Source organism: Pelecanus crispus, chromosome 8 (genome assembly GCF_030463565.1).
Source record: "Pelecanus crispus isolate bPelCri1 chromosome 8, bPelCri1.pri, whole genome shotgun sequence".
Taxonomy (NCBI): Eukaryota; Metazoa; Chordata; class Aves; order Pelecaniformes; family Pelecanidae; genus Pelecanus; species Pelecanus crispus.
The window spans coordinates 2,264,964-2,291,192 of record NC_134650.1 but is presented as its reverse complement, the minus strand read 5'-3'; the positions used below and the strand labels follow the sequence as shown (position 1 = coordinate 2,291,192).

At 49.6% G+C, this 26,229-nt stretch overlaps 1 protein-coding gene across 2 annotated transcripts in view; it reads left to right on the top strand.

Moving 5' to 3' along the window:
* Positions 1 to 21,796, top strand: part of LOC104029095 (solute carrier family 22 member 4) — a 29,496-nt gene extending 7,700 nt beyond the window's left edge. Inside the window, exons 2-10 of one of the 2 annotated variants that reach the window (XM_075714870.1) lie at positions 2,058 to 2,161; positions 3,854 to 4,008; positions 8,957 to 9,128; positions 12,534 to 12,660; positions 14,677 to 14,771; positions 15,781 to 15,995; positions 16,650 to 16,832; positions 19,805 to 19,940; positions 21,171 to 21,796. In XM_075714870.1, coding sequence (XP_075570985.1) covers positions 2,058 to 2,161; positions 3,854 to 4,008; positions 8,957 to 9,128; positions 12,534 to 12,660; positions 14,677 to 14,771; positions 15,781 to 15,995; positions 16,650 to 16,832; positions 19,805 to 19,940; positions 21,171 to 21,246 — 1,263 coding nt within the window. In that variant the 3' untranslated portion in view covers positions 21,247 to 21,796. Of the gene's footprint in view, positions 1 to 2,057; positions 2,162 to 3,853; positions 4,009 to 8,956; positions 9,129 to 12,533; positions 12,661 to 14,670; positions 14,772 to 15,780; positions 15,996 to 16,649; positions 16,833 to 19,804; positions 19,941 to 21,170 lie in introns of both variants that reach the window. The other variant, XM_075714869.1, reaches the window with a different exon arrangement.
* The last annotated feature ends 4,433 nt before the right edge of the window (positions 21,797 to 26,229 follow it).

The window sequence follows — 26,229 nt, the reverse complement described above, 5'->3', positions numbered from 1 at the left end:
ATAGCCGGTGTTACTTCGGGAGCTGGGCGGACGGGCAGAGGTACCCAGCTCCCCGCCGCTGGCAGCGTGCCTTCACTCTGCCTGAAAGTAGGCATCGATCGCATCTCTTTTCCTAAATTACGGTCCAGAGCAAACGGCATCGAGCTGCACCGCGTGCCCCCCGCCTTGCTTTGGGGTTTACTTCTGCTTGTTCCTTTGCGGCAGCAGCAGAAGCGAAGCCCCGCCGCCGCGCCGTCGGCCGTTCGGTTTGCTTTTGGCAGGACGGGCAGCGCTGTCAGATGGCATCCGGGTCTCTCTGTCATGCAAAAGTTGCTGCGTTTTGCTGCCCGCAGCTGAGCTGGGGAGCCTGAGCAGCCCGGAGGGGAGGTTTCTGCTCCGCTGCCCCTGCCTTCGCCTGGGCTCGGCGACCGCTTGCCAAGGCGGCTCAGCCCATCCGTCCCCCGGGCGCAGGCTGAGCGCCGGTGCGGGCAGCATCCCTGCTCTCCGACAGCACGGCTAATTGTTAAAATTATGCTCTGCTTTGATCTCTGATCTAATTAGCTTACCTTTGTGGTAGAATTACCTAATCCGAGACTGACACGTTTGAAGTCTGTCCATAAGCGCTCCTGGCAGGCATCACTTAGCCGGGAGATTCGTCACCAGGACAGGAGCAAGCCGTGGCAGAAACATGCTCGGCTGTAACTTGGGTGGACTGAGACTCGTGATGCTGTTTCTATTTATTTATTTATTTTTTTAAACCTTGTCTGGGGTTACGAGCGGCTTTAGGTGGAAGTTTCCACGCTGGCTCCCGTCCCAAGCCTCCAGCCCCAGCCGGGTCCGGTCGCGAGGCGAGCGATGGGCAGCGCGTCAGCCCTGCAGGCTGTGGGGACGGGAGGGAATTTGGAAACACATCAGCATGGGAAAAACGATTTTCTGCTGCGCGTCTTCTTGCATATGTCTTGCTGAACTCAGAAATTAGAGAAGTGCAGCAGTTTTTGTGCTGGCAAAGGCTAGGGATGGTTTCCAGCTTACCTGACCGGGGTCTCCCGCCCGTCTCCATCACTCTGTCTTTCTGGTGGGGAGCATCTCGGGCCATGGGGAGCCAGGTCCTGGGGGTCGGGGGGGCTGACGGGCGCATGGCGGGGAGATTGTGCTGGACACGGGGCCAGGGCAGCCCACGGGCTGCACGCACCGACTGCCCGTCGGGTTTGGCATTGCTGGCCACTTCTGAGGTGACGGGGTCCCGTCAGACGGCTGCCGGTGTGTCGGCCTGATGGGGTTTGCCTGGGGAGTGTCCTGGTTTCGGCTGGGATGGAGTTCATTTTCTCCCTAGTAGCAGGCACAGTGCTGTGGTTTGGATTTAGGATGAGCAGAATGCTGATCACACGCTGATGGTTTAGTTGTTGCTCAGCGCTGCTTATGCCAGGCAAGGACTTTGCAGCTTCCCCTGCTCTGCCAGGGGCACAAGGAGCTGGGAGGGGGCACAGCCAGGAGAGTTGATCCCAACTGGCCCAAGGGCCATTCCATACCATACGGCGTCATGGGCAGTATGGAAACTGGGGGGGTTGGCCGGGGAGCAGCAATCGCTGCTGGGAACTGGCTGGGCATCGGTCGGCGGGTGGTGAGCAATTGCATTGGGCATCACCTGCTTTGGATATCATTATTATTATTATTTTATTGTTATTATTATCATTACTATCTTTCTTTATTTCAATTATTAAACTGTTCTTATCTCAGCCCAGGAGTGTTTCTCACTCTCACTCCTCCGATTCTCTCCCCCATCCCACGGGGCAGGGGCAGCGATGGCTGCGTGGTGCTGAGCTGCTGCCTGGGGCCGAACCCCGACAAGGAGGCAACCACTTTCCCTTTTTTTTTGTGCTTTAAGCAGGGCGTTCTGGCAGCAGCCTTCGCTGTGAAAACAGCGCTGGTACCAGCGACGGGTGGAAACGCAGCTGCGGGGAAACGCGATTAAATCACGCGGAAATGCGCGCGTGCGTCTCCAGCCCATAACCCCCGTGCCTGGATGAGGATCGGCGCGGCGTTGCGGCTGCGTCTGAGCACGGGCCCTTCTCTTGCAGTGGAACCTGGTGTGCGAGGACGACTGGAAAGCCCCGCTGACCACCTCCCTCTTCTTCGTGGGGGTCCTCATCGGCTCCTTCGTCTCGGGGCAGCTCTCGGACAGGTAACGCCGTGGCTCCCGCTCCGCCCGCGGACGGAGCAGGGCAGACCAGGTGCCACGGCTGGCGTGTTTGTTCGTAAGAGGTGTTAAGGGAGTGGAATGTCCAGGTCTCTTGAGTTTTGTTCAAAAGGAGGGAACTGGCCTGGCTTCTTCAAAACCCCCACCTTGATCGACCCCCGGCGCAGGATCACAGCCTCGTGGGCGCTTTAGGAGACCAAGAGCTGATCTCTGCAAGGAGCCCACGTGGCTGCTTTGCAGGTTGATGTGGTGGCTTTCACTTCACGACCGCATTTGTTTCTTCATCCGGTCGTCTTAGTCGTTTAAAGGACATTCTTTGTCACGCATTAACTGACGGTCCATTCTTAGAGCTGCAGGATAGAAACTTGTCCTTTGAATGGAAGCTCTGCATAGAAGAGATGGTTTGCTGGAAATGAAGTAAGCGTATCCAAGAGGAAGGAAAAAAGATAACCTGTAAATGGATAGCAGTCATGGCACACCGTCTAACTAAGCAGATGCAAAATATCAAGAAAACATTGCAGGCACTTGACAATTATCTGGGCAGTATTGAAGTTCTGGCCTTACGAGTGGCAAATGCAGAATATATGTTCCTTCTGTGAGTCTCTGCTTCCCTCTGTATACATCCCTTAGCCTTTTTTTCCATATGGCAGGGTCTCAAATACTGCTTTGATCGCTGCCTGTTAGCGAGGAATTTGTAAGAGTTGCAGCACTCCTCTGGGTGTTTAGCAGAGGGGTTTCAAAACTCGCTGGCAGTCTTAATCCTAAAGCCTCCAGCATTAAATTCCATGCAATCTGAATTTAATCTCCCCACCCCTGCCCCCAGCGCAGAAGTCAGGCAGTGTTACTGTTTGAAAGGCAGACGAGATAATACCTAAATCCCCGCTGGTGCCATGTGCCCACTTGGGAGCATCTGAGAAAGCCTGCGTGCCCCGGCGGCAGCGCAGCCGGCCAGCCTGCCTGGCAGCCCGCTCACCTTCTAGCATGAGCTATTCCATCAAATTATTTTTTTTTTTTTTTTTTTTAATGATTTGTCAGTAAAGGGGTACGTTCTGAGCCCGTACCCGTTTCCCCTGTGCTGCTGCAGAAACGATGCGGCCCGTGCAGCATCCGTGCAGAGGGCAGCGTGCCCTGGCCAGCACGCGAGCGTGCAAACCCGCCCGTAAGCTTGCTCTTACCTCTCCGTACGAAAATGTTACGTACCTCTACTGCAGGCAGGCGGCTGAGAGGAGGGGTGCAACACGTATGGCAACTCAGAGAGACTGAAAGCAGCTGATAAAGCTGTTTAACAGATTCAAAGTGTAATGGTGTTGCAGCGTATAGATGCCAGTCGCCTAAACGCCATCGTTCCCTAACTTTCGTGGCTTGCGGTCAGGTGTCTCCCACGCAGGTACCGCTGTCTATGTTGTCTAGCCTCTTTAGTCCCTGTCTGGTTGCTCCCTGAAGTTTCTGCTCTTAATTTTTCTGCTTGGTTTATTTCCTGCGTCTTGGAAATTTTACTTTTTTTTTTTTTTTCAGTGCTTACGAAAACGATAAACAAAATTCTTTAAAATGAACAAAACTTCAGGTTGTTCTAAGCTGCATCTCTTGGATATCTGTGCTCCCTCGTGCTCTCTTACATAGCCCTGCTCCATAAACAAACGCTGTTTCAACAATAATCTCCTTTATCTTTTGCAAAAGGTTCGGCAGGAAGAGTATCCTTTTTTCGACGATGGCCGTGCAGACCGGCTTCAGCTTCCTGCAGATCTTCTCTACCAGCTGGGAGATGTTCACAGTGCTCTTCCTCATCGTGGGGATGGGACAGATCTCGAACTACGTGGTGGCCTTCATACTAGGTATGAATACGTCTGCGTTAGATTAAATGCTTGCGTAATGTACTGGGGGTTTTGGGTTGGTTTTTTATCCTCTGAACCTGCATCATTTTATTAGACAGCGGTAAATCCTCACTGGTACGACTCCTGATTTAGGCCAGTATGATTTTTTTTTGCTCTTGGATACTTCAAGCCTATACTTTCTACAGGTTTAGAGAAAAAGATGAGAGCAGGAAACCTCTAAACAGACACCCATTTCCCTCCTCTTTGGAGATGTTCAGGGTGCGCTATCAGAAGCAGCAGGTCTGAGACAGAAGGCATTCGGGTTCCCCCCGCCTCTCCACCCCTTTGCAGCGGGGTCGGTGCATAGCTGGGTGCAAAGCCTTGGAGCAAACCAGCGCTTCCAGGCACAGCACACACATGGGGGGACCGGAGCGAAGGAGCCGGGTGGGTGTCGGAGCCCCGTTAGCCATAAAGTCACCGGTCTCGGTGCCGAGGTCAGTGATAAAGTCCCTAATTTTAGAGGCCCGGGTTTGTTTTGTTTTCTATGGGGAGCATAGGAAGAAAGAGCCAGCAGCTGTGGGGAGGCTGCAAAGCTGCAGTCGCTGCCCAGGAACCCTGTCGGGAAGGGGGGATCCCGTGGGGAAGGGGATCCCGTGGGGAAGGGGACCCCGTGGGGAAGGGGGGATCCCGTGGGGAAGGGGGGATCCCGTGGGGAAGGGGATCCCGTGGGGAAGGGGACCCCATGGGGAAGGGGACCCCATGGAGTCTCTCGCTGGTCACGGGGTTTTCGGGAAAGGCAACTGCAGGGGTGAATGACTGGGATGCCTGACGCAGGCCACGGGGAGGAGCTGGGATTGGCGAGAGCTGCCTTTACAATACGCATGTATATGTTTACGTCAGCTTTGAAACCAAGGGTGTCAAAATTACAATTTGTAGATCGTAACGTGAGCTAGTCTAAATTAAAACCATATACTAATAGTTAACGCTGTTCTTTCCTACCCCATGGGGCTTTAACAGGGAAAAACCAGAGAAGAGCATGATAGGAAATCCGTGCTATTGATAGGAAATCAGCGCTATTGATAGGAAATCAGTGCTATTGATAGGAAATCCGTGCTATTGATAGGAGATCCATGCTATTGATAGGAAATCAGTGCTATTGATAGGAAATCGGTGCTATGGAGGGGATACGGCATCGTGTCCCTGGGCAGCCGTGAGTCACTGCTGCAAGTGGCGGAGCGAGGATTAAGTAGGTCAGGCTGTCAGCGGGGAGATCCCGTGCCACTGCCGTCTCCACTGCTCCCCCCGTCTTGGGAGTTAGCTCTCGTGCGGAGCTGATGGAGCCGGAGCGAACACCTGCTGCGGGAAGGCTGGGAGGTACGGCGCTGGGTCAGGAGCGCTGGCTTGGCTGAAAATCCTCTGCAAGCACATGGGATTTGTGCGGCACGAGTCCTGTTAATGGGGGTGTGGGATCTGATCAGGCAGGAATTGAGCTCCGCAGCTCCCCCAGCAACGTGGGGCAGAGCTGGATGCAGATCGGGATGCTGCCTCCGCACTCGGCAGAGGCAAAGCTGGGGTGGGGGGCCCAGAGCACCCCACTGGCCAAATGTCCCCGCTGCTGAGAGAGAGGACTGCGTTTCCCGAAGCAATGGTAGGTTTGCTTCATTGCACGGCTGCAGTTTGAGGGTACCTTACCCCTTGCGTTGTCTCTTCTGCTGTCCCGTTTTCTGTAGAGCTGTTGCAGCAGCGATGACTCCCTGGGAGCGGAGGGGCAGGTGCCTTGGGCACTCGCCGTGCTGGCTGCTCCCCTTGAGGCTGTTACTAAGGGCAGGATTAATCTAAACTAATTTAGGCATTAGCTTCCTCATTTAAGTGAGTCGTCAGCCGCCTGTCATCAGTAAGGAGGGAGGCACTAGTGGAGGATGGTCCTTCCCACCCTACGCTGCGTGGTCAGCGTGCCCCGATGAGTGCCCCGGCCCCTGCCCGTGGCAAGGCAAACCCAGGAGCTTCCAGGAAGGCGCACACGACAGAGGTGCTGGATAGGAGAATATACCCACGAAAAGAAAAGTGACTCCTTAAGAGAGCCCATCCTGATTACGGGATGCGCTGGAGATGGTTCCCGTCTTCCATCCGGCGGCAGTCAGGGCTGTGACCTGCGCTCGGGAGGGGAGCGGTGACACCGGCACGTATAGAGTCCCCGTTGACGCTGGCTCTGCTGCAGCCCTGCCACCCTCCGTCCCCAAGTGTGGTGGGTTTTTTTTTTTCAAGCGGCCACCTCGGCACAGGTTTCTCCTCTCGTTCCAGCTTTCAACATCCAAACCTGTGTTGCCTCCCCATGCGTAGCTCAGACCCTGTTCCAGCAGCCTCGGCCGTCTGGGCTCTTCCAGCCCTTTGCACTATTGCTGCCCACCTTCGTGAGAAGCTGTTGGTGAAATTCTGTAGAGAGACTTTTCTTTTTTTTTTCCAACCACGTCCTGTGGAATTTCTCTCTGCAGCATTTTTCCTTAGCTTTAGGCCTCGGTTGTTTTCAGTGCTCAAAACTGTTGTGTTCAACTTCTGGGACCGTAAAGCACTATGTAGATTTATGAAGGCATGTTGGTAGCGTCCCAGAACTGAGGGAGGAGAGGCAGGAGAGAAGAGAATTGTAGCTGGAAGATGTCATCTCTGCTGGCTTTGGATTGCCACAAATCATAACATAACATTTAATAGGTATAAACCAATGTTTCAAGCAGCAGACCTTTCCCAAGAGAGCCCCTCTAAAGAACAGCAATCAAGAAAGACGGTATCATTTCTCCCCACATGCCATTTCAATCCCTAGCAGTTCTGATTTTCAGCTTTCTCACTGTGACTTTATTCAGATACTCCGAGTTTCTAAAGTGAAAATTCATGTAGCTATCAAATAGGGATTTTATTTTTTTTTAGTCTTGGGTATTTTTTCCACTTTCTCTGCAATATTAAATGTTGGAGTTCTTACCACACTAACTCACCAAAATATACTCTCCAGACTTCCTGAGACCCTCCTGTTCGCTCAGTGCTGTTTGCTTTTTGACTCCAGATCAAACTGTGGGAGTTATGGCCCTTGCAGGGCTCCTGATGGAGAGGAGAGCTCTGTAGACCCAGGGCTGAGAGCTCAACGAGAAGTGAGGTAGACCTGAGGGCATCCATGGATTTTGTTAAGCAGTGGCTAGGTATTTTATTGGAAAAGGAATTAGGTGCTCTTGAAGGCTTACAACCGTCTCAGTTTTTATTACTAGATATGAGGCTGCCGCTCGGCTGCGCGTGACGCAGTGGTTGTAGGATGCTTTCCCTGACTGCTGCCTGGCTACGGGAGCAGTAGCCTTATTAGAAGATGGCATCTTCCCTGGTTGTGTCCTACAGCCCGTGAGGTCTGACATTGCAGCCTTCTGTTCCAAAAACTGAATGTGAAATTTATTCCCACCTCACTGTAAATTCACGTCCTTCCATCCCATGTCAGTCTGATGGCCACAGACCATCTCCTCCAGAAGTGCTCAGCAATGAACTGCACCCTAAATCCCAAAGGGGTTTAGAGGGGGAGCGGGCTATGTCCTAGCCGAGCATGTCAGGGAGGCTCCTGAAAGTCTGCCAGCCATTCCCCGTGCCTGCCCTTATCTGTCTCGGACAATGCATTAATCAAAGCAAACAGAAGTCGCTCCTTCAGCTGAAGGTCCCCGATAACCCCGGCAGCTTTGCTGTACTGGGTGGGTCCGTGCTGTGCTGCGGGTGACGGCCGCTACCGCTGGTGCCGGCACCGCGGGGCAGCACGGCAGCCCAGGTCTCCTCTGCCATCCCACAAACTGCTGGGTAGGACAGAAGCAGATTTGCCAGGCAGGGAAAAGGACCAGGGAGGAGTGAGGCTCCTTCAGTTCCTCACAACTCTTTCAGTTCACCCAATAGTTTGGCTGGGGTTAGTGCACAGTCGTGGAGCTCAGTATTTTGGAATGAGGCTAATGGAGGTAACTGAAATCCTCTCTGCTCGGTCCTTCCCACGAGGAGAGGACGTTATGAGCTGTTTAATGCAGCTGGAATGCATGGGACTCGCTGCTGCGGAGAAGTACTGCAGTGCCAAGCAACATTTGTGCTTTCAACATACATTCATGTTACTGCCCATCAAGCTGAGCTGCTTTAACTCTCCGGGGGCACGTTCCTAGGCTGACACAGAGGACAAAAAAAAAACACCCGTGACATAAACTCTTTCAGTCCAAGCTCAGCCTGTCTGCAAGTACGCACCAGCTGACCAGCAGGCTCGGTCCCGTCCCTGCGGTACTGCCGGTACCGCAGCGGCTTCACGCCTTCGCACGATGGGTGGGAGCTGGACTGGGCGCTCCATCGGCCAGTGCTGGGTTTCCTTCATCTCAGTGTCCTTGGAGCAAACCACAGAGGGTTCGTGTTCCACTGTGTGTTTCCACGTGGTAGCCTTCATTTTCCATCCCCAAGTCATGTAAACTCGCAGCAGATGTGAATAAGACTTTGTTAAAAGGACATCAGCTGTTTCTCTTTGCCGGCCTTTGCAATAGAGAACTCGCTGAACCATGGGTCTCTGGATCCTCTGCTAGATCTGTGAGCAAATACTGATGGTAATAACATAGAAACTGCATAGATGTTGCCATTACAACTATGTTTAGTATTGAAAACGGTTTTGTATCAGACTCTGCCGGGCTGGTGGGGCACGGGAAGAGCCCAAACGGTGCTGGTCTCATGGGTTCTTCAGTGGCAGCTCCAGGGGAGATGCACAACAAAAATCTGGAGGAACCTCCCAGCAGATTAATAGCGCTGTGATGGTGATCGTCTCTTGGACCGTTATTCCTTGACTGTGTCCCTTTAAGTATTGTAAGAGAAACCGCTCTTTTCTAAGATTGTTCAGCTTATTTTTTTTGTAAATGCAGTAGAGTATTTAGTCATGATTGAAAAGAAAGAGTTAAAATGCTAATCCAACCTCCCTTGTTTTAAACAGGAACAGAAATTCTTGGCAAATCAGTGCGTATTATATTCTCTACGTTAGGAGTTTGCATATTTTTTGCAATTGGCTACATGTTGCTGCCAGTGTTTGCTTACTTCATCAGAGACTGGCGGATGCTGCTGCTGGCGCTTACTGTCCCGGGGCTATTCTGCATCCCGCTCTGGTGGTGAGTGCCCCCGCGCCGCGCGGCCACGCTCCCCCCTCCCTCCCCGCCCAGACGCTCTCCCGCTCCAGGTGCTGGGTAATGGCAGGGTGTCAGGGGGGTCCCATTTCTCCTCTTTGGGGTTTTTTTTTTTTTTCTATTTGCCATGTGAAGCGGCTTTGCCTTGAGGCGGGAGTTGGGGGGTTGTTTTCCTTGGGGGGTTTTTTTGCCAGTTTTAAGTCATAGAATCATCGAATCGTTTAGGTTGGAAAAGACCTTTAAGATCATCCAGTCCAACCATTAACCTACACTACCAAGCCCACACTAAACCAATCAAGGGTAGACTAGACTAAACCATGTCCCCAAGTGCCACATCTACCCATTTTTTGAACACTTCCAGGGATGGTGACTCCACCACCTCTCTGGGCAGCCTGTTCCAATTCTTGACCACCCTTTCTGTGAAGAAATTTTTCCTAATTTCCAACCTAAACCTCCCCTGGCGCAGCTTGAGCCCATTTCCTCTTGTCCTATCGCTAACTACATGGGAGAAGAGACCAACACCCACCTCAGTACACCCTCCTTTCAGGGAGTTGTAGAGAGCGATAAGGTCTCCCCTCAGCCTCCTCTTCTCCAGGCTGAACACCCCCAGCTCCCTCAGCCGCTCCCCACCAGCCCTGAGCTCCAGACCCTTCCCCAGCTCCGCTGCCCTTCTCTGGACACGCTCCAGCACCCCAATGTCCTTCTTGTGCTGAGGGGCCCAAAACTGGACACAGCATTCCAGGTGCGGCCTCACCAGCGCTGAGCACAGGGGCACAATCACCTCCCTGCTCCTGCTGGCCACACTATTCCTGACACAAGCCAGGACGCTGTTGGCCTTCTTGGCCAACAAGTCAAGTGAACTACCCGCAGAGCCTCACCGGTGCTGGCCATGTGCTTGAAGCCACCTTTTCACCAGCTCTCCAGAGCAGCTTGGGAATTCTGTGTTTGACTCCTATCTCTGGACGCTGTTAACCACCTCTAGGTTTACCCCCCTAGTACCACTGGGCGATTCATTCTAACTTTTCTTCCTTGCTTTTTTCTTTAAGCCATTTGTAAACGCAGATCCACCTGCTGATTGGTGCTAAAATCTCAGTGAAAGGCTGAGCCCGTCCAGCACGCAGCAGCTGGCGGCTTATTGCACTCGACGTCCTTACGCAGTTCATTGCACTAGGTGCCGTTAAGCAGAGGCACTTGCCGGCAGAGCTCGCCGGGCCAGCCCTCTCCCACGGGCTCTGCGTGCCAGGAGCCGTGTGTCCTCCCGGGCTTTGCTTTGGCTGCTGGAGCAGGACGTTGATTTGTGAGCTCCTTCAGCCCATAGTAACTCCATCCGGCTAAGCCAGAGGTTAGATCTTCCGTACCCTGCTCCTCGGAGCCATCCCACGCTGTCGCCTTGGTGGCTGAGCCCATGCTTTCTTTCATCTTTCCACCGCGCTCACCCACCCCTGCTCTAATGCATTGGTGGATGTGTAGGTGTACCCTCACTTGCCCATGGATGCCCTGCCCTGGGAGACTGAGAAAACAGTTTAGGAAAACTCCCTGCTCTTCTCAGCTGGACAGAAGCATTGAAGAGGGGCAGATATCCTTGTTCCGTTGATGCCTTGGTCATCTGTTGTTTTCTGAAGAGATAGGTGTTTAGAAAATAGGAAGGGAAAGGCGAGGTATCACTCACACTCTTAAAATAAGGATAATTTACAACAAAAAGAGTTCCTTCCTTTCATATTAGTCTTATCTGGGGGAACTCCTTTTTTCCTATTATCTTGAAACAGTTATACCTACGAGATTAATGTCTTTATCACAATTAAGTGATTTAGACCCACTCTTTGATAGTCTAAAAGACCTCCTGCAGATCTCAGTCTTGTCAGAAGTCTCTGCTGATCATTTTGGCTTGGGTTGTTTTTTCATCTTAGTCTTCAAATCAAACCAAACCTTTAAAAAGGTTTTCAGCTCCACCTCTGTTATCATCTGACTTTAAAGATAATCTGATTCTATTTAGGGGTTAATTTGCTTATTTAACTTGAAATGCTTCACACTCCTTCAACACAGCAGCATTTCCCTCTGCACCAAGCAGCTGCTCTCTGGGGAGGTTGGTTTTGGGTGGAAGCTTCTCAGATGTCTGCTATAGAACAGGCACTGTGAGTCACATGAAATTTGTCCCCAAGGCATGGCTTCAGAGTCCTGCTTTGAAATGTATTTGGTGGGAATTTCCATGCTTTTCAAGAGCATACATCGTAAAGCATGCCAAAAATTTCCACGGATGGCACTTCCAGTCTGGGGCTGATGTGGTGGGAGATGGGGATCAAGGTGCACTGGCCAAACTCTGCCGAGGCAGGTTGGTATTAGCTGGCATTTGGGCATCTGGACCCACTGCTTCCACGGGTGATGTGACTTGCTCATCCCACTGCTCCGTGCCATAGTTGCTCTTTTACTCATTCCTCTTCCAAATCCTCCAGAAGGTTCCCAGCATCGTTTCTGCAGTCTTGTGTTCCTCAGCTTGCCCACAAAGAAGAGCAGTGGAGACAGCTCACCTCACAGAAAGTCACATTAGTGGTTGAACAATCTGATCTACATCATCTGGCGCTTGAAACCATTGACATGGTTGGACTGGATGATCTTAAAGGTCTTTTCCAACCTAGATGATTCTATGATTCTATGATTCTATGACATGGCTTTGGGTCAGTCCTTTAGGGAAGCCATCAGAAAAGGAGTGTCTGACCTGCTTTTTTCCAAGGGGAGGAAAAAAATGCTGCTGGCTAAAGGGAGAAAGGTAGCATCTGTTAAGATCAAAGGATTTAGTTCAGGAAAGGTGAGATTTTCTGTCCTGTGTTTGGTGTTAACTCACTCAACACGTGCCCGGAATTGATCAGAAAATGTCATCAGCTCTGCAAGGGGATGCTGCCACTGTCCTCTGCCTGGGAGAGCCTGCCTCAGAGCTGTAAAATTGTGAGGTTTGTACATAGGATTCCTGTGACACAGAGCCTTTAAATGTACCCTGTGCATATTGAAAGCATTTCCACATTGTGTGCAGTTTCCTAAGAGTATTTTTGCTCAACACTTGTTAAGCTACCCCCATCTTTGCTGTCTGTCTGGTGACATCTGTGTTTTTTCTGGTGGACATCATTTATTCCTTAAAAAACAACCACCCAGGACAAGGGCCTAAGCGTGCATCTACTTCAGCACGAGAATAAACACGTCCCATATATCTGAATTCTCCCACTGATCCCAGTGGGACAAATCCATGAATTACATTGCCCACATGCTTCTGTGCTGACTCTCTTCTGCTGCAAGCAATCTGTGAGATGAGAGCGTAACTCATAAAAACAGTACATGTGTTTTTAATAACGTTTTACTTTTGTGAAAACGTTGAGTCATTTATTCTGAAACTTATTGCAGGATCATTCCTGAATCCCCTCGGTGGCTGATCTCCCAGGGAAGATATAAGGAGGCAGAAGTTATTATCCGAAAGGCTGCAAAAATAAATGGCGTTCCAGCCCCAGCTGTGCTTTTCGACACCGCGGAGGTATGTTTCATGCGTCCTGGTACTTTACCTCGCAGGCAGTTTCCCTCTTTGGCCAGCTGACTTGTTGGGAGATGCCGGCAGAGAATTGGTTTGCCCCAGCAGCTCTTAGCGGCTGGCAAGGGCTGTTGGCGTGAGGTAAGTGCTGGGTTAGTGAGCTCGAAATGAGAAGCCAGAGGGGGGTTTTATTTGTTTGTTTTTTACAGTAAAATTCTCTTCCTCAGCAGTGGTTGGTTGTGGTTTTCAGAGCAAGGGTGACCCAGATTGCTTCATCCTTTGGGCACTGAGAAGACCCAAGGAAGACGTGTTTGTCCCCGTTTCAGCTTGGCGCAGCATTAGCGATTTGCAGTTTAACAGCATTTGCAGTTTAACAGCAGCCCTTTGCGGGGGGGAGGCTGTGCAGGGGACCCTAAATTGGCACCCACATGTGCCGGGGCTGCACGGAGCCCCAAGGGAGTCCTCAGGTTGCACAAACCAGCCAAAGCACCCGAGTGCTACAAGGGCACTTGAAAACCACAACGGTAGCAAAGGCGGTGGAGAACATTAAGCTCTTCTCCAGGCCTGTTTTTCTCTTGCATTTCATATTGGTTAAAAAGAGAAAGCCTAGCACAAACCTAGCCCCCCAGCACGCTGGGAAGCAGCACGGCCGCGGCGGGACGGCTGGTTCTTGTGCTCATCTCCCCCTCTAGTGGCTTTTCTCTCGCGCTGAAGCAACACAGACATTTTTCTTGTGCAAAGAACCGATCGACGCTTCCAGCCTTGCGTCAGCAACGACCGCGTGCCTGTATGTCAGATCTCACTCTACTGCGTTGTACTAGCACCTGCGTTTTATGCCTCCTGACACCGCAGAAGGCAAAGCACCGCGTGCTCCTTTGCAGTATCCGCAGGAGAGGGATGCTGCGCGCTGCACCTCCTGCGGGCAGGATCCATCTGTTGAATGTCATGCTTACGTGTTGGCTGAGCTGCTGAAGATCCCTTTGCCAAGCCTGTGTTCTAGTGTAAATTGAAGTGCATGTTATGGGAAGCTGATCCTACAGAAACCATGGAAAAGCACTTTCCTTACTTCACAGCCAGAGTTCAGATGTCTTTCCTACTGGACGGGACTTTTTCAGGCTCCAGCACGTGAGTTTGCTTTACACCACTCCTGCGTATTTTTGAGACCAAGCAGCAGCTCAGCTGTCCTTTATTTCGTGGGAATCTTGTGTGCCAAAGCATCTGTCCACAAAAGCCTGAGGATGATGTTTGCACGTTAAGTCCTCCGTTGGAAGTATTTTTCAGACGTTCCTAGAAAGACGCTCCTCGGAAACCATCCTCTCTTCCTAGGAAAGGAAATCTCCTGGGTAGCCCCATAGGGAGGGCCAGTGTGGTTTGCTCTTTGGGCTTGGGGGGAAGTCTGGCCACAAGCGCTGGCTTTGCCCCAGTGAGGGCTCTCCGTGCAGGCAGAGGGGCACCCTCACGCCATCCAGAAGGTTCCTGCTTCACGCCTCAAACTGGACCCTCTGTCTCCGATCTGGGGTGGTGGATGCTCCCATGCTGCGCCTCGGCCACCACGCCGAGCTCTGGGTGCCGGCAAGCAGGCAGCAAAACTGGGTGATTCTCTGCATTTATTTCACATCGTTTGTGAAGGTTGAACAGAAGAGAGTTGAGTGGCCAGTGCACAGGAAAATGCCTTTGGTGATGAGGTTGCTCCTGGAAGCACTGTGTTAGATCCTTATGGAAATGTTAATGCGTCTTTCTCGTCAGCTGATACTCTTTTCATTAGTCAGCATGGTGCGGTGGTCTCAGTGCTACCTTTTTTTAACAAAAAACTGGAAACTACCACAAGTACAGCTGGGTGCAGAGACAAGCTCTACCTAAGGACCGCCCTCCCTGGTGCAGAAGTGGCCCTTGGGCTGGCTAGTTATCCCCTGATAGTCGTAACTTCCTAACTGCCCAAACCTGTGGGTATGCAGAGGTTGTTTTGCTCTTAGGTGTGTGGGAATTTTTTTGGTTTTGTTTTCCTTTTTCCTTCAGATGCAGGATTCGAAGCCTCAGCAGCAGCAGAAGGCTATCCTTCTGGACCTATTTCGAACCCGAAACATTGCAACTATTACTATTATGTCATTACTTTTGTGGTAAGGAAATGTGTATTCCTAAAGTACCCAGGCAATAGAACCAATTTCTGATTTGAGGGCACGTGCCACAGGTTTAGATAACAAGTCTCAGCCTCGGAGCCCATCTACACACGGTCCATGGCCAGTACATGGCCCTCGATGTCCTCGCACCCGCACTGCATTAATACACAAGAGTATGGAGACAGTAGCCTCGACTCAGATGTAAAATAGTTAGGAAACTATATGTAACGACTTGTGTATTTTAAATTCTATTGCTTTTTGGTTTGGGTTTTTTTTTTTCTTTTTTTTAAGAAGCTCCCATCTCTATAATCTCTATTTGAAGAGAAATGTCCTTCTTGAAGCAAAGGCAGCAACTCAGTAACATAACAAGAACCAGACCAGCGTTTTTGTTCTGTTTCTGTGCAGTGCCCATCTCAGTGAGATCCCGGTCCCTGCCTGGGCAGCCACAAGGAATGAGGACCTAATAATACCGTATAGACAAACCGGGACCCTTTTCTGTACTTATTTCCCCCAGCAGAAAGGAACTGGCTAGCACATTTGGCATGCCATAGTAAGGCACTCCTGAGATTTGAAACCCGAACATCCAGCTCTCTCCTGAAGATTAAATAAGATGTGACGGAACTGCTGAGGGTGGGAGATCCTGTCACTGGAGTTGGCTACAAGTAGGAACGTAGCTGGCATGGGAAGCTTTCAAGAGTTATTTCATTGTGCCGTTAATGAGTCCATTGCAGTGAAAAGCTTTTGTGAACGACTTCCACAAAGCCTTTTACTTGGTGTAGCGTATGCAGGAAGGACAGAGAAATCAGAGGTCTCTTCAAGCCGCTGTGGATATGATCACTGGAAGGGATGACAGAATTAGAAAGATGGGGTTGCCACTGAGATTTTTATTTTTAAGCCACGATGCCTGTGGCGATGCATTGTGACATCCTATTTTTGTAACAACCCCCGAGGCAATGCTGGAGGCGTTCATAGACCGCCTGGAATCATTTGGTTTTATTGCTTTTCTCAGGTTTTTCACATCAGTTGGCTACTTTGGCCTGTCCCTCAGCACTCCAAACTGGCATGGAAATGCCTACATCAACTGTTTCCTCTCGGCTGTTATTGAAGTTCCAGCTTACGTGATCGCCTGGCTTCTCCTCCGCTCCCTCCCTCGGCGCTACTCCTTATCCAGCACCTTGTTTTTAGGGGGAGGTGTTGTCCTCCTCATTCAGCTGGTTCCTGCAGGTACAAGATTCAATACATGACTTAAGTATAGAAAATGTTAGAAATATTTCATGGTAATAGCTCTGTAAAATTACTGGAAACCACAATCAAATTTAGAATTTGAGGTCAAGTTTATGCCGATCACCTGCAGCTGTGGGGTTTTTTTTTATATGCATATGTATATGCTGAGTCATGCACGGCTCTCATTTATTGTGTCAAATTACCGAGCTTTTTATAGTCCAGCTTGTAAAATGAGAGCCAAAGTGTACTGTGATTTATCTGGTTGTGCATAGAGGCTAAAAAAACCTGCAAGTCTTCCAGATTTCACTGTGTGTAAATCTCCGCAGGTTTTTGCGAAAAAGGGGTGGATTTAAGCTTGTGCTTTCTTGTTGTATAATCTGGAATTTTGTTCCATTTCAAGAATGCTGTTTTACTGGGAGAGGACCAAAATCTGAGAAGTACAAAATAACCTGAGCATCTACATTATGCTCAGTGGGAAGTTTGGAGCCAAGTCATCTAGGGATGGGCTAATACATTGTCTAATTAAAAAAAACAAAACCAAACTCACAACCGCTAGGAAACAAACAACGATACAATCTTTGGGGTGTAGAAGAAATACAAGTAATAAGCACAGGGTGTTGTTTATTCACCTCGATTTTATTTTTTCTCCTCCAGATTTTAATGTCCTGTCCGTTGGCCTGGTGATGCTTGGGAAATTTGGCATCACAGCTGCGTTTTCAATGCTTTACGTCTACAGCGTGGAGCTATACCCAACACTAGTGCGAAACATGGCAGTCGGAGCTACTTCCACGGCATCCAGGCTGGGCAGCATCGTTGCTCCTTACTTTGTTTACCTGGGTGAGACATCTTGCTTTTCTTGCCTTGTGCTACACGACAGCCCAGAAAAGTCTTCGGAGCTTCTGCAGTGCAGGCTCAGCTTTAAGTCCCTTCATTTGTTGTCTTTTAAGTCCCTTCTCTCATCTTGGGTCTGAGTTTACTGTTGAATACGGTAGAAATGAAGCAGAGCTCCTTGGGTTTCACAAAAGAATCAGACGCTTTTTTCCTTTATTGAGGCTAGGGACCGTTCACACAGCACCAGAGCAGGTCCGAGCTGGTCCAAGACAATGACGGTGTTTATAAGCCGTGCAAGCGGCGTGGTTGGGACGATAATTGGTCACATCTGGGCAATGGGCATTATCCCTGGGATGCCAGTTAGTTCCCCAGGAGAGTGTGACAAGATGCAATCTAGCAAGTAAGCACCGCTGGGAAGTTCACTGCATTGTACTCTGGAGCACAGGTCTTACGAGGAGCGGCTGAGGGAGCTGGGGTTGTTTAGTCTGGAGAAGAGGAGGCTGAGGGGAGACCTCATCGCTCTCTACAACTCCCTGAAAGGAGGTTGTAGTGAGGTGGGTGTTGGTCTCTTCTCCCAGGTAGATAATGATAGGACGAGAGGAAATGGGCTGAAGCTGCGCCAGGGGAGGTTTAGGTTGGATATTAGGAAAAATTTCTTCACGGAAAGAGTGGTCAAGCATTGGAACAGGCTGCCCAGAGAGGTGGTGGAGTCCCCATCCCTGGAAGAGTTAAAAAAACAGGTAGACATGGCACTTTGGGACATGGTTTAGTGGGCATGGGGGTGTTGGGTTGATGATTGGAATGATGATCTTAGAGGGCCTTTCCAACCTTGATGATTCCTGGTTTTTACTTTCATTATAAATGATCCAGCCACCAAGCCAGGAGGCATGGGGTTGCTACTCTCCCCTTAACTGGTTTAGTGGTGGACTTGGTAATGTTTGGTTAATGGTTGGACTGGATGATCTTAAAGGTCTTTTCCAACTTAAATGATTCTATGATTCTACTCTCCGTGCGCATCCCAAGGTGGCTGTATCAGGAGCAGATGAACCAGGCAGGAACCCAAACATCCCCTTTATCTGTGCTCTCTAAAGCAATATATGGAAAACATGCAGATTAACCAGCACAAGAGTGTGCTTAATTGTGACCTTCGTTTCGTAATTTTTTTTTTTTAGTTACTAAGCCAGGCATCTTGGCACTCATTTTGCTTTTTCTTATTGTTCATGTCTTGGTCTGTAAGAAGAATTACTGATTTCCTCACAGGCTTTTTTTTTTTACCCTCATTACCATCACATTCTGAATGCTGCACAAATACTAATTGATAATTTTTTTTTCCCCAAGTACACAGAAATGATCCTCATGTTGCAGACAGGAAAGGGTGGCAGAGATTGGGGGATGAAGGGTGGAGCTATCTGTGAATGCTGGCTGCTCGGTCCAGTGCTCAATCTCATTTCTTCCACTCGCACATGATTTATTTCCTTCTGCCATCACCGGACCCGATGCAGCTCTCCCCTGCAGCTAACGAGTTTTGCTTTCTGCTAAGACCTTTGATACAAGATGAGAGTGACTGCTGACTCGGGGGAGCATCGCTGGTGCACTGCTGCGGGGTCAGTGCTGGTTCACCATGCCAGGAAAGGGCAGAGGAGACGACTAGCTGCAGCTCACCCGTGTTGTCTCACCTCTGCATTCCAGTGTGACTGTAACACACTGTACCAAAACCGATGAAAATACATTGCCTTTATGTCGTACTTGTGCAGTGCAAATGGAAAGTAAAAGGGACAGCATGACTGTGATGCTCCTTAGAGTCTTCAGTCTCCTTTGCAGCACAGGTAACAGTAATAGACAGATGTAGACAGGATAAAGGGCTTTTTTACCTTTTTTTTTTTCCTCCTCCCAGGTTTCCGTAGGCTCAGCCTTTAAAAAATTGTGGTCCAGTCATCAGAATAGTTTCTTTAATTTTAGAAGGTTTTAAGAGAAACTCGTCAGCTGCTGATATTTGCTACAGCTAAATTAGGAGCTTGCAGTTCACCCAGCTCATGAACACAGAAGAGATCAAATCACAAACTTTGGCTCTATGTGAAATACCCAGGGATCTTCACTTTAATCCTAGTTTATTCCATACATTATAAAGCATACTGCTCTATCCCAACTAAAAAATAAAACTGTCAAATCCAGTTTAGTACTTTCTCTACCTTAAATACTTCAATTCCTAGCTAATGCCTTTACTGAAAGACTGTTTCATTGCTGTGCTATTGTGACCTGAAGATCTTGCATCCTGCCCAAACACGTGTGCACTAGCTTCAGGCTGCTGGCAGGGGCCGCTGCCTTCTAGTCCAAAATAATATTCTGAGTAGACCAAGGTCAGAGCCTCTTGCTTGTCACCGGAGGCCTGATGCTTTCTCCCCTTCCAGTAAGGAAGGTATTTAAGGATTCCCCCGTTAATGGTCCATTGGTCTCAAACTGGCCTGTCCAGCTGCCATCAGTCTCTTCCCTTTGTTTGCACAAGATCAGCAGGATGCACAATCCCAGGCAGCTGCTGAGCGCTTCGTTGCTTATGAGCATTTTTATTCCCTCACATTGCCTTATTTACCTGAGGATTTGGTTCTAGATGACAGTGTAGTACCAAAGACTCCAGCAGTGATTGCAGCAGAGCTGTTACCTTGCAAAGATGTTGCCTAGCCCAGTTGAAAATGTACAAAAAAACCCCATTAGCAGCTACACAAACACAGGGGATGGCATGAAACTGATGGTAGGTGGTGACCAGCCTAGAGCTGTTGTAGTTTTAAAAGTGAAAAAGCCCTTTGTTTGCGAGCAGATACCAGATGTAGCTCAGTTTTGGATTCACCTTTGGTATTGATGAAGATTTCAGCTAATTATTCCGAATTAATCCTACGTTACAGTGAGGTCTGGAGTATAAATTTTACACGAGTTCATTGATTGTGGGCATGTAAGTACTGGTGTCGCGTTGTGTGTTCTGTCAGGTGCTTATGACCGATTCCTACCGTATATCCTGATGGGAAGCCTGACTGTGCTGATCGGGATCCTTACCCTGTTTCTCCCGGAGAGCTACGGCAATCCCCTGCCTGAGAGCTTTGAGGAAATGCTGAAGGTGAAATGGTAAGGCGGCTGTCGTTCATCCCACGCTTCACAAGAATTCGGGAATTCCTTCTACATAGTCCCTTTTCCCAATCAGTAAACGTGTGTCATGAGATCCACTGCAAAACATCAAAGCTTTCAAAGAGCCCTTTAGCATTTTTTTTTTTTTTTTGGTGGATAATTTGACAGACATGGACATTATGCAGTTTCTCCAGAATCTCTGAACCCGAGAGCTGATGCGCTTGAAAGCGGGCACTCGCAAATCAAGGCTGACCTTCACATCACCTTGAGACTGTTGCTTCCTATCTCCCAGCTTTCCATCCTTTGAGATCATTCACGCTCCTTAACTCTTCATTCAAACTATTAATTGAGTAGGATGATCTACATTACGAACCACTTTACTCTTCAGTGTAAGTTCATTGGGTACTGCTCCAAATTAAACGCAGGATTTCAATATTCTAGCCTCTTTAATTCGGGAGGCTAGAGACACGCCAGGACGGCTTTTCTCCTGGTTTATTTTGTTTAGCTATAAGCAGTGACAGTTCTCTTGCCCCACCAGCACTGCTATTCAGGGTACCCTGAGCGAACACCTCCGCTGAAATGCGTGCGCGTACCTTGTAGTGCTGGTGCAGTGGAGATGGCCAGCGCTCGCGAGTGCCTATCGTGGGAGGAAAACTCTGGGGAGCAGCAGAGGGAAACTGAATTAGGCAAAGTGCAGCTGCATAGCTACCATCCAGCTTAGTGACAATTTGCACTGGAACAGAATTTGCCCTCATAAGCAGTAATAGCTTGAAAAAGCTGGAATTGCCTGTATCTAATTCCTGGTGGGCACAAGGAGCTGTCATCATGCTTCCAGAATAAGAAGAATTCTCAGGCCAGGCTCCTTGAGAAGGGCATGCTGCTCTTTATCGCAATTAGGGACTTCTCATATGGCTGACCTATGGCTTTTTGGCTTTGCAGTTGACGACCTGTGGCTAGAAATCCTACAGTCAAACCAGATTCCCCTCGCAGGCTTCTTGCATAAACAGACTGAAGTAACTGAATTACAGTCACTGAATTATGTTCCATTGTTTGCTGCACTGCCTCTGCCACCCGGAAAGGCGTGCTTTACAGAGCGCTTGGGTTATTTTTCTAGTGTTCGTATTAGTAGTGTAACATGGTTATTTTAGCAGTGCTAATTAGGAGGGAGAAGCGTCCGATGACGCGCTGTAAAATGTTCTCTAACGTCTCAAGTCTTTTACTCGCTTTCAGTTTCAGAAACGGGCAACAAACCACTGGCATTAGGAATTCAAAGGAGAGTCCTAAAATTCTGGTAACGCCCTTGTGAAGAAGGACGCACGCTCTCAGAGGGGCTGAAAGAAGAACAAGATCGTCTCAAAATGCATTTTCTGCCGGAGGAAAACAACCAAAACCCAACAGTCAGCGCTGCTGCACCATAGTTATTATCCCCTGTGCTGCTGTACCCAAATACATAGTTTACTGAACAGATGCTGTCTACTCCCCTAGGACTCTTAGCCTGCAATTCCATGTCCTGATAGCTGGGGTTTGTCAGCAGGCAGCAGTCCCTGCTGAGAAATGGGGGCCTGCCGGTGCTAAACACCATCGGAGGAGTAAGCTAGAAACGAGCCTTAGGAATAATACAGCACGAACTCCAGTCAGTCAGGTACGGAATGAAAGCTGCTTAAAGGAAAAAAAAAAGATGGCAAACGTAACGCTGGTGTTTTTTCTTCCCGTGCGTATTGACTGGAGGGGAGCTGGGTGGTTGTCTTTGAAAATCTCAGCTCGCGCTGCTAAAGGAAAGATCCCGGCCTCCGCTGGAATCTGTGACCAAAGCCCGATAGACTAAGCGGGACCAGAATTTAGTCGTGGCAAAGCAGACGTAGACTTCACTGTAAGGACGTGTGTTTTAAACATCGGAGTTATCTTTTGATGTCGCTTGCTTTTCCCAGGACCCACCTGTCCCTGTAAAAACTGGTGCTTTTTCGTAACGCCCGAGCCCGCTGAAATCCTTGGGCTTCACGAATGTTCAGTGTCTGAGGACGGGGGGAAGCCTTCAACACCACAACAACTACAGCTTGCTGACCTGATGGGCCATGCCCGCTTTCAAAAGAAACACGGGCTCTAGCAAGCCAATGACCCTATCCAACATGCCATGCAGTTTTAGCTTTCAGGTTTTTCATGGTATATTGGCATAAACAGTTTTTTAGCTCTTTCGGGTTTTTTTTTTCCCCCAAGCATTTCATTTCTCCTTTGAATATATACCACATATTCTGTACCTTCGGAGAAAGCTCACTGCACTTTCAAAAGCCTCTGCAAAACCTTTGCACCATTTACAAATTTAAAGGGGGTTTCATGCTTGCAAAAAGCCGATGTTGTGTACTGGAGACGTTCACGTGCAGCTGTTAAAAATGCAAAAGGGCTAATTTGGGACCACAGCTTTTTCAAAACAAACCAAAACAAAATCCAACAAAGTTCTTTTTCAAATCCTACAGGTTATGTATGCATTTTTTAAAAGTTCAGCAAAGCTAGATTGGATGGAGACACAAATGTAGAGCTTAGAGTTGTGCTACTACTGTTTTATGAACACTACATAGTTTGAAAAAAGTATAATACCTTTTATTTTTCTATTTATTGGCTGTGCATGCACTTCTTGGCCACATAAAGTCTATCAGACCTGGCAGACTGATTTTTATCCTCTACAAATAACAATTAGCCATGAGTCACCTTCTGTAAGGGCCAACAAAAGCACGCTGTCTCCTCTTTAATGTGAAGCTCATGGCAAGGTGTCTTGTGCTGGCACTTGGCACAAGAATGCGGCTCTCCCTGTAAGTTCAAGCACAAACGTAAAGCTTTTAAATAGCATTTAAATGCAAGGAACTTGGGCAATTATTTCAAGCTGCTCTTTGGGATGTGGAAATACTATTTACTTCCATATTCATTTTCTGCAGTTACGCTTTTGCCATAAATGTCATGTGGCATGAGGCAACCATTACCCTGTGATCCCTGATGTTCTCATCCCTCCTCAGGCTGGAATTCCTCTAATAGCAGTATTTAATCTTGGTTTTACTTATTACAAAGTTAATCTATAGAATAGCTGTTTAGACATAACTAAATTTCTCAAGAAAGCCTTTATATCAGCGTAGGACAGGTTTGAGGACTTGGTTAAATACAGGTGGCCATATTTTTATGAAGATTTTTATATTAAGTTGCTACTTATTTTATATGCTCCTAGGCTTGGGTATTTCTAAAAGGTACATATTTTTGTACTCTTGAACTTTGTAGTATCTTGAAACCTAGTTTTCCTTTTTTAAATAAGAAAAAGGGTTGGTTTGTTTTTTTTAAATACCTTGGGTTTTAATCAGTCCCATTTTTCTTGCTTATACCATTGATCTCAAGTTAGTGTCACATTTTAGTATTTTTAATGGCAGATTTTTAAAAAAAAAAATTAATTTTTTTTTTTAAAAAAATCTTTCATGAGAGTGGAATGCCTTTCTGGAAAGTACGTGATGTTATTATAAGGCCTTACAGTGTCTGGGCGTAGTAAAAATGAGAAAAGGAGATCGCTTCAGCTGCTGAAGCATTTGCAAGAACTGCTGTCCTCTGCCAGGATCTTTCCCAGGCTCGAATAGGGATTTCTGACAAACCCCAAAGAGCGATAGTCTGCGGAAGAATCAAACAGGGATGAATCTGGAGGGCAGGAGTGCCCATTTCTGGCGTTCCTATATTTTTAATTGTAAAGCTGAAGAGGACAGCAGTGGTTTAGTAGCTATTGGCAGAAGTCGCATTGATTCCTGGCGAGCTATTTCAGCCTCTCACGGCAATCTCAGTGGGTTTTCTGCGTGCCAGGTACGCGGCGGGGCTCGGCGCGGGGCTGGGGGTGCCTGTGATGCTCTGACCTGGGGTGGGAGGGATCCGCTGGATCGCTCCCACTGAGCCCGGGGCCGCTGCGCCGTGCCTCAGCCACGGTTGCTCGGGTCTTTTGTGCAACCTTTGATCCTCAGCCGCCCTTCTGGACCCGCGAAAGCATATCTGAAACTGTACTAATTGTCACTCCTTAACTTCTGTCTTCGTTGTGATAAAAATGTGCACTGGCGTTTGTATAACCTGCTTTCCACGTGGATTGTAACGGAAGAATAAAGTCTCCTAACGTTTAACACCTTGGGCAAAGAAGTTTAGAGAAGTAATTTAAAATGTCTTTCGCGTGGATGAAGTACGCACAGAAAACCCTAAAATAAGCTCTTCCACAAATAAGCTCTTCCACGCGGGAAGACTGTTAGGGTAGGACAGTTTTCCTGGCTTTCAGATGGTTCAATCCTGACTCTGTGATCCTACGAAGCCCTGGGCACAGACCGGGGCCAGGCTCAAGGATGATTTTGAGGTTTAACTTCTATTTTATCCATTTCATTTCCCACCTTTGAGATTTTTCACAGCTGTGCGATTCCAACATGCAACGAAAGCTCTTTTGAAATATAAGCATTCAAAACGGCTGTAAAAGGTATACATTGGGCTTTTATCAATTAGAGGTGGAGAAAATATCGGACACAAAAAGCCAGTCGGAAACGCGAATTAACCTTATTCGGGCAAGGCCAATTTCTGCAGTGATAATCACGCAACTTCTTAGCTGAGCTCAATGGGAGACACGATCTTCCTGACAGTGCCGCTAGGCAATGAGCTGGGATTTTTGGCCTAAGAATAGAATATTTATTACATTTATTGTGGCACACATAGTACACATTCCCTCAGCAAATAGCATCATTGTCAGCAAAACCTTTTTACAGCCACAACCCCGCTGAAGGGATGATGGAAGCCGTGGGGAAGGTGCTGCTGCAGACAGAAACAAGGCGAGGAACCGGTTAACGCTTGGACTTGCAGAAAGCTGCCTGCCTTTGATCACGGGGAGAGCAAAGCCACCGGTGAAGGCTCTCGGCTCATACGCGCTGACAACCCAAACCAAGGCCTTAGCCAAGAACCCCGCGCTGGCTCACTGGTAACGTGCAGCTGAGCCCTGGGTGTTGCAGGCAGCTGAACAACTAGCGGTAGGATGAGAGAAAATGGGCTCAAGTTGCGCCAGGGGAGGCTTAGATTGGGTATTAGGAAAAATTTCTTCACGGGAAGAGCGGTCAAGCATTGGAACAGGCTGCCCAGAGAGGTGGGGGAGTCCCCATCCCTGGAGGGGTTCAAAAAACGGGCAGAGGTGGCACTTGGGGCCATGGTTTAGTGGGCATGGGGGTGTTGGGTTGATGGTTGGGCTGATGATCCTAGAGGGCCTTTCCAACCTTAGCGATTCCTGGTTTTTACTTTCATTAAAAATAACCCATCCACCAAGCCAGGAAACATGAAATTAATTATGACTCTCCCCTTAACTGGGTTTTGTGGTGGACTTGGTAGTGTTAGGTTAATGGTTGGACTGATGGTCTTAGAGGTCCCTTCCAACCTTAGTGATTCCCAGTTTTACTGTCAGTAAAAAACAATCCGGGAAACATGAAATGAATTATGACTCTGCCCTTAATTGGTGTAGCGGTGGACTCGGTAGTGTCAGGTTAATGGTTGGACTGGGTGATCTTCAAGCTCTTTTCCAACCCCAACGATTCCATGAGTCTATGACGGTTCATCTCAAGCCCGGTTTGAGCCCTCTGGGCATATAATAAGGGATAAGGGAATATATATAATAAGGAGTAAGGGACCGGACGCCTCTATTAAGGGGCTGCCCCCCACGAGGAGTCACCGGGGGGCAGGGGCCGGGCAACCCGTGGGGAGCTGCGAAGCGGCCCCGGGCCATGGCGATGCCCGGCCGGAGCCCGCACCGAGCCCCGTTTCGGCGGGCGGGGAGCGGGCAGGGAGCGGGCAGGGAGCAGAGCTGCTGCCCGCGGGGCTCCCCGCCCTGCCCGGCACCTCCCGCCGCGGCGGGGTCGCCTCTTCCAGCCGTCGCCCTCAGGGCAGCCGAAGCGGCGCCCGCGCCCTCCCGCCCGCCTCTCGGGGCCGCCTCGGTCTGGGCGCCGCCGCCAGGCCCGGCCTCGCCGCCGCGGCCGCGCCCCCCGCCCGGGCGAAGGGCATGCCGGGAGCGGCGCGCGGCGGGCCCAGGCGGCCGGGCCGGGCCGGGCCGGGCCGGGAGGCGGCGGCGGCGGCGGCTCCCCCGCGGCAGCGGCCGGGCCCCACCTGCGGGCCCGCCGCCTGCAAACCCCACCCCCGGCCGCTCCCCCGCCGGCGAGGCCCGGCCCATGGCTCGGCGCTCGGCGGGCTGCGCGGCGGCTCGGGGCGGCCGCTTCCTGCCCGCGCCAGACGGGCCCGCAGGTAGCGGCGGCGGCGGCTC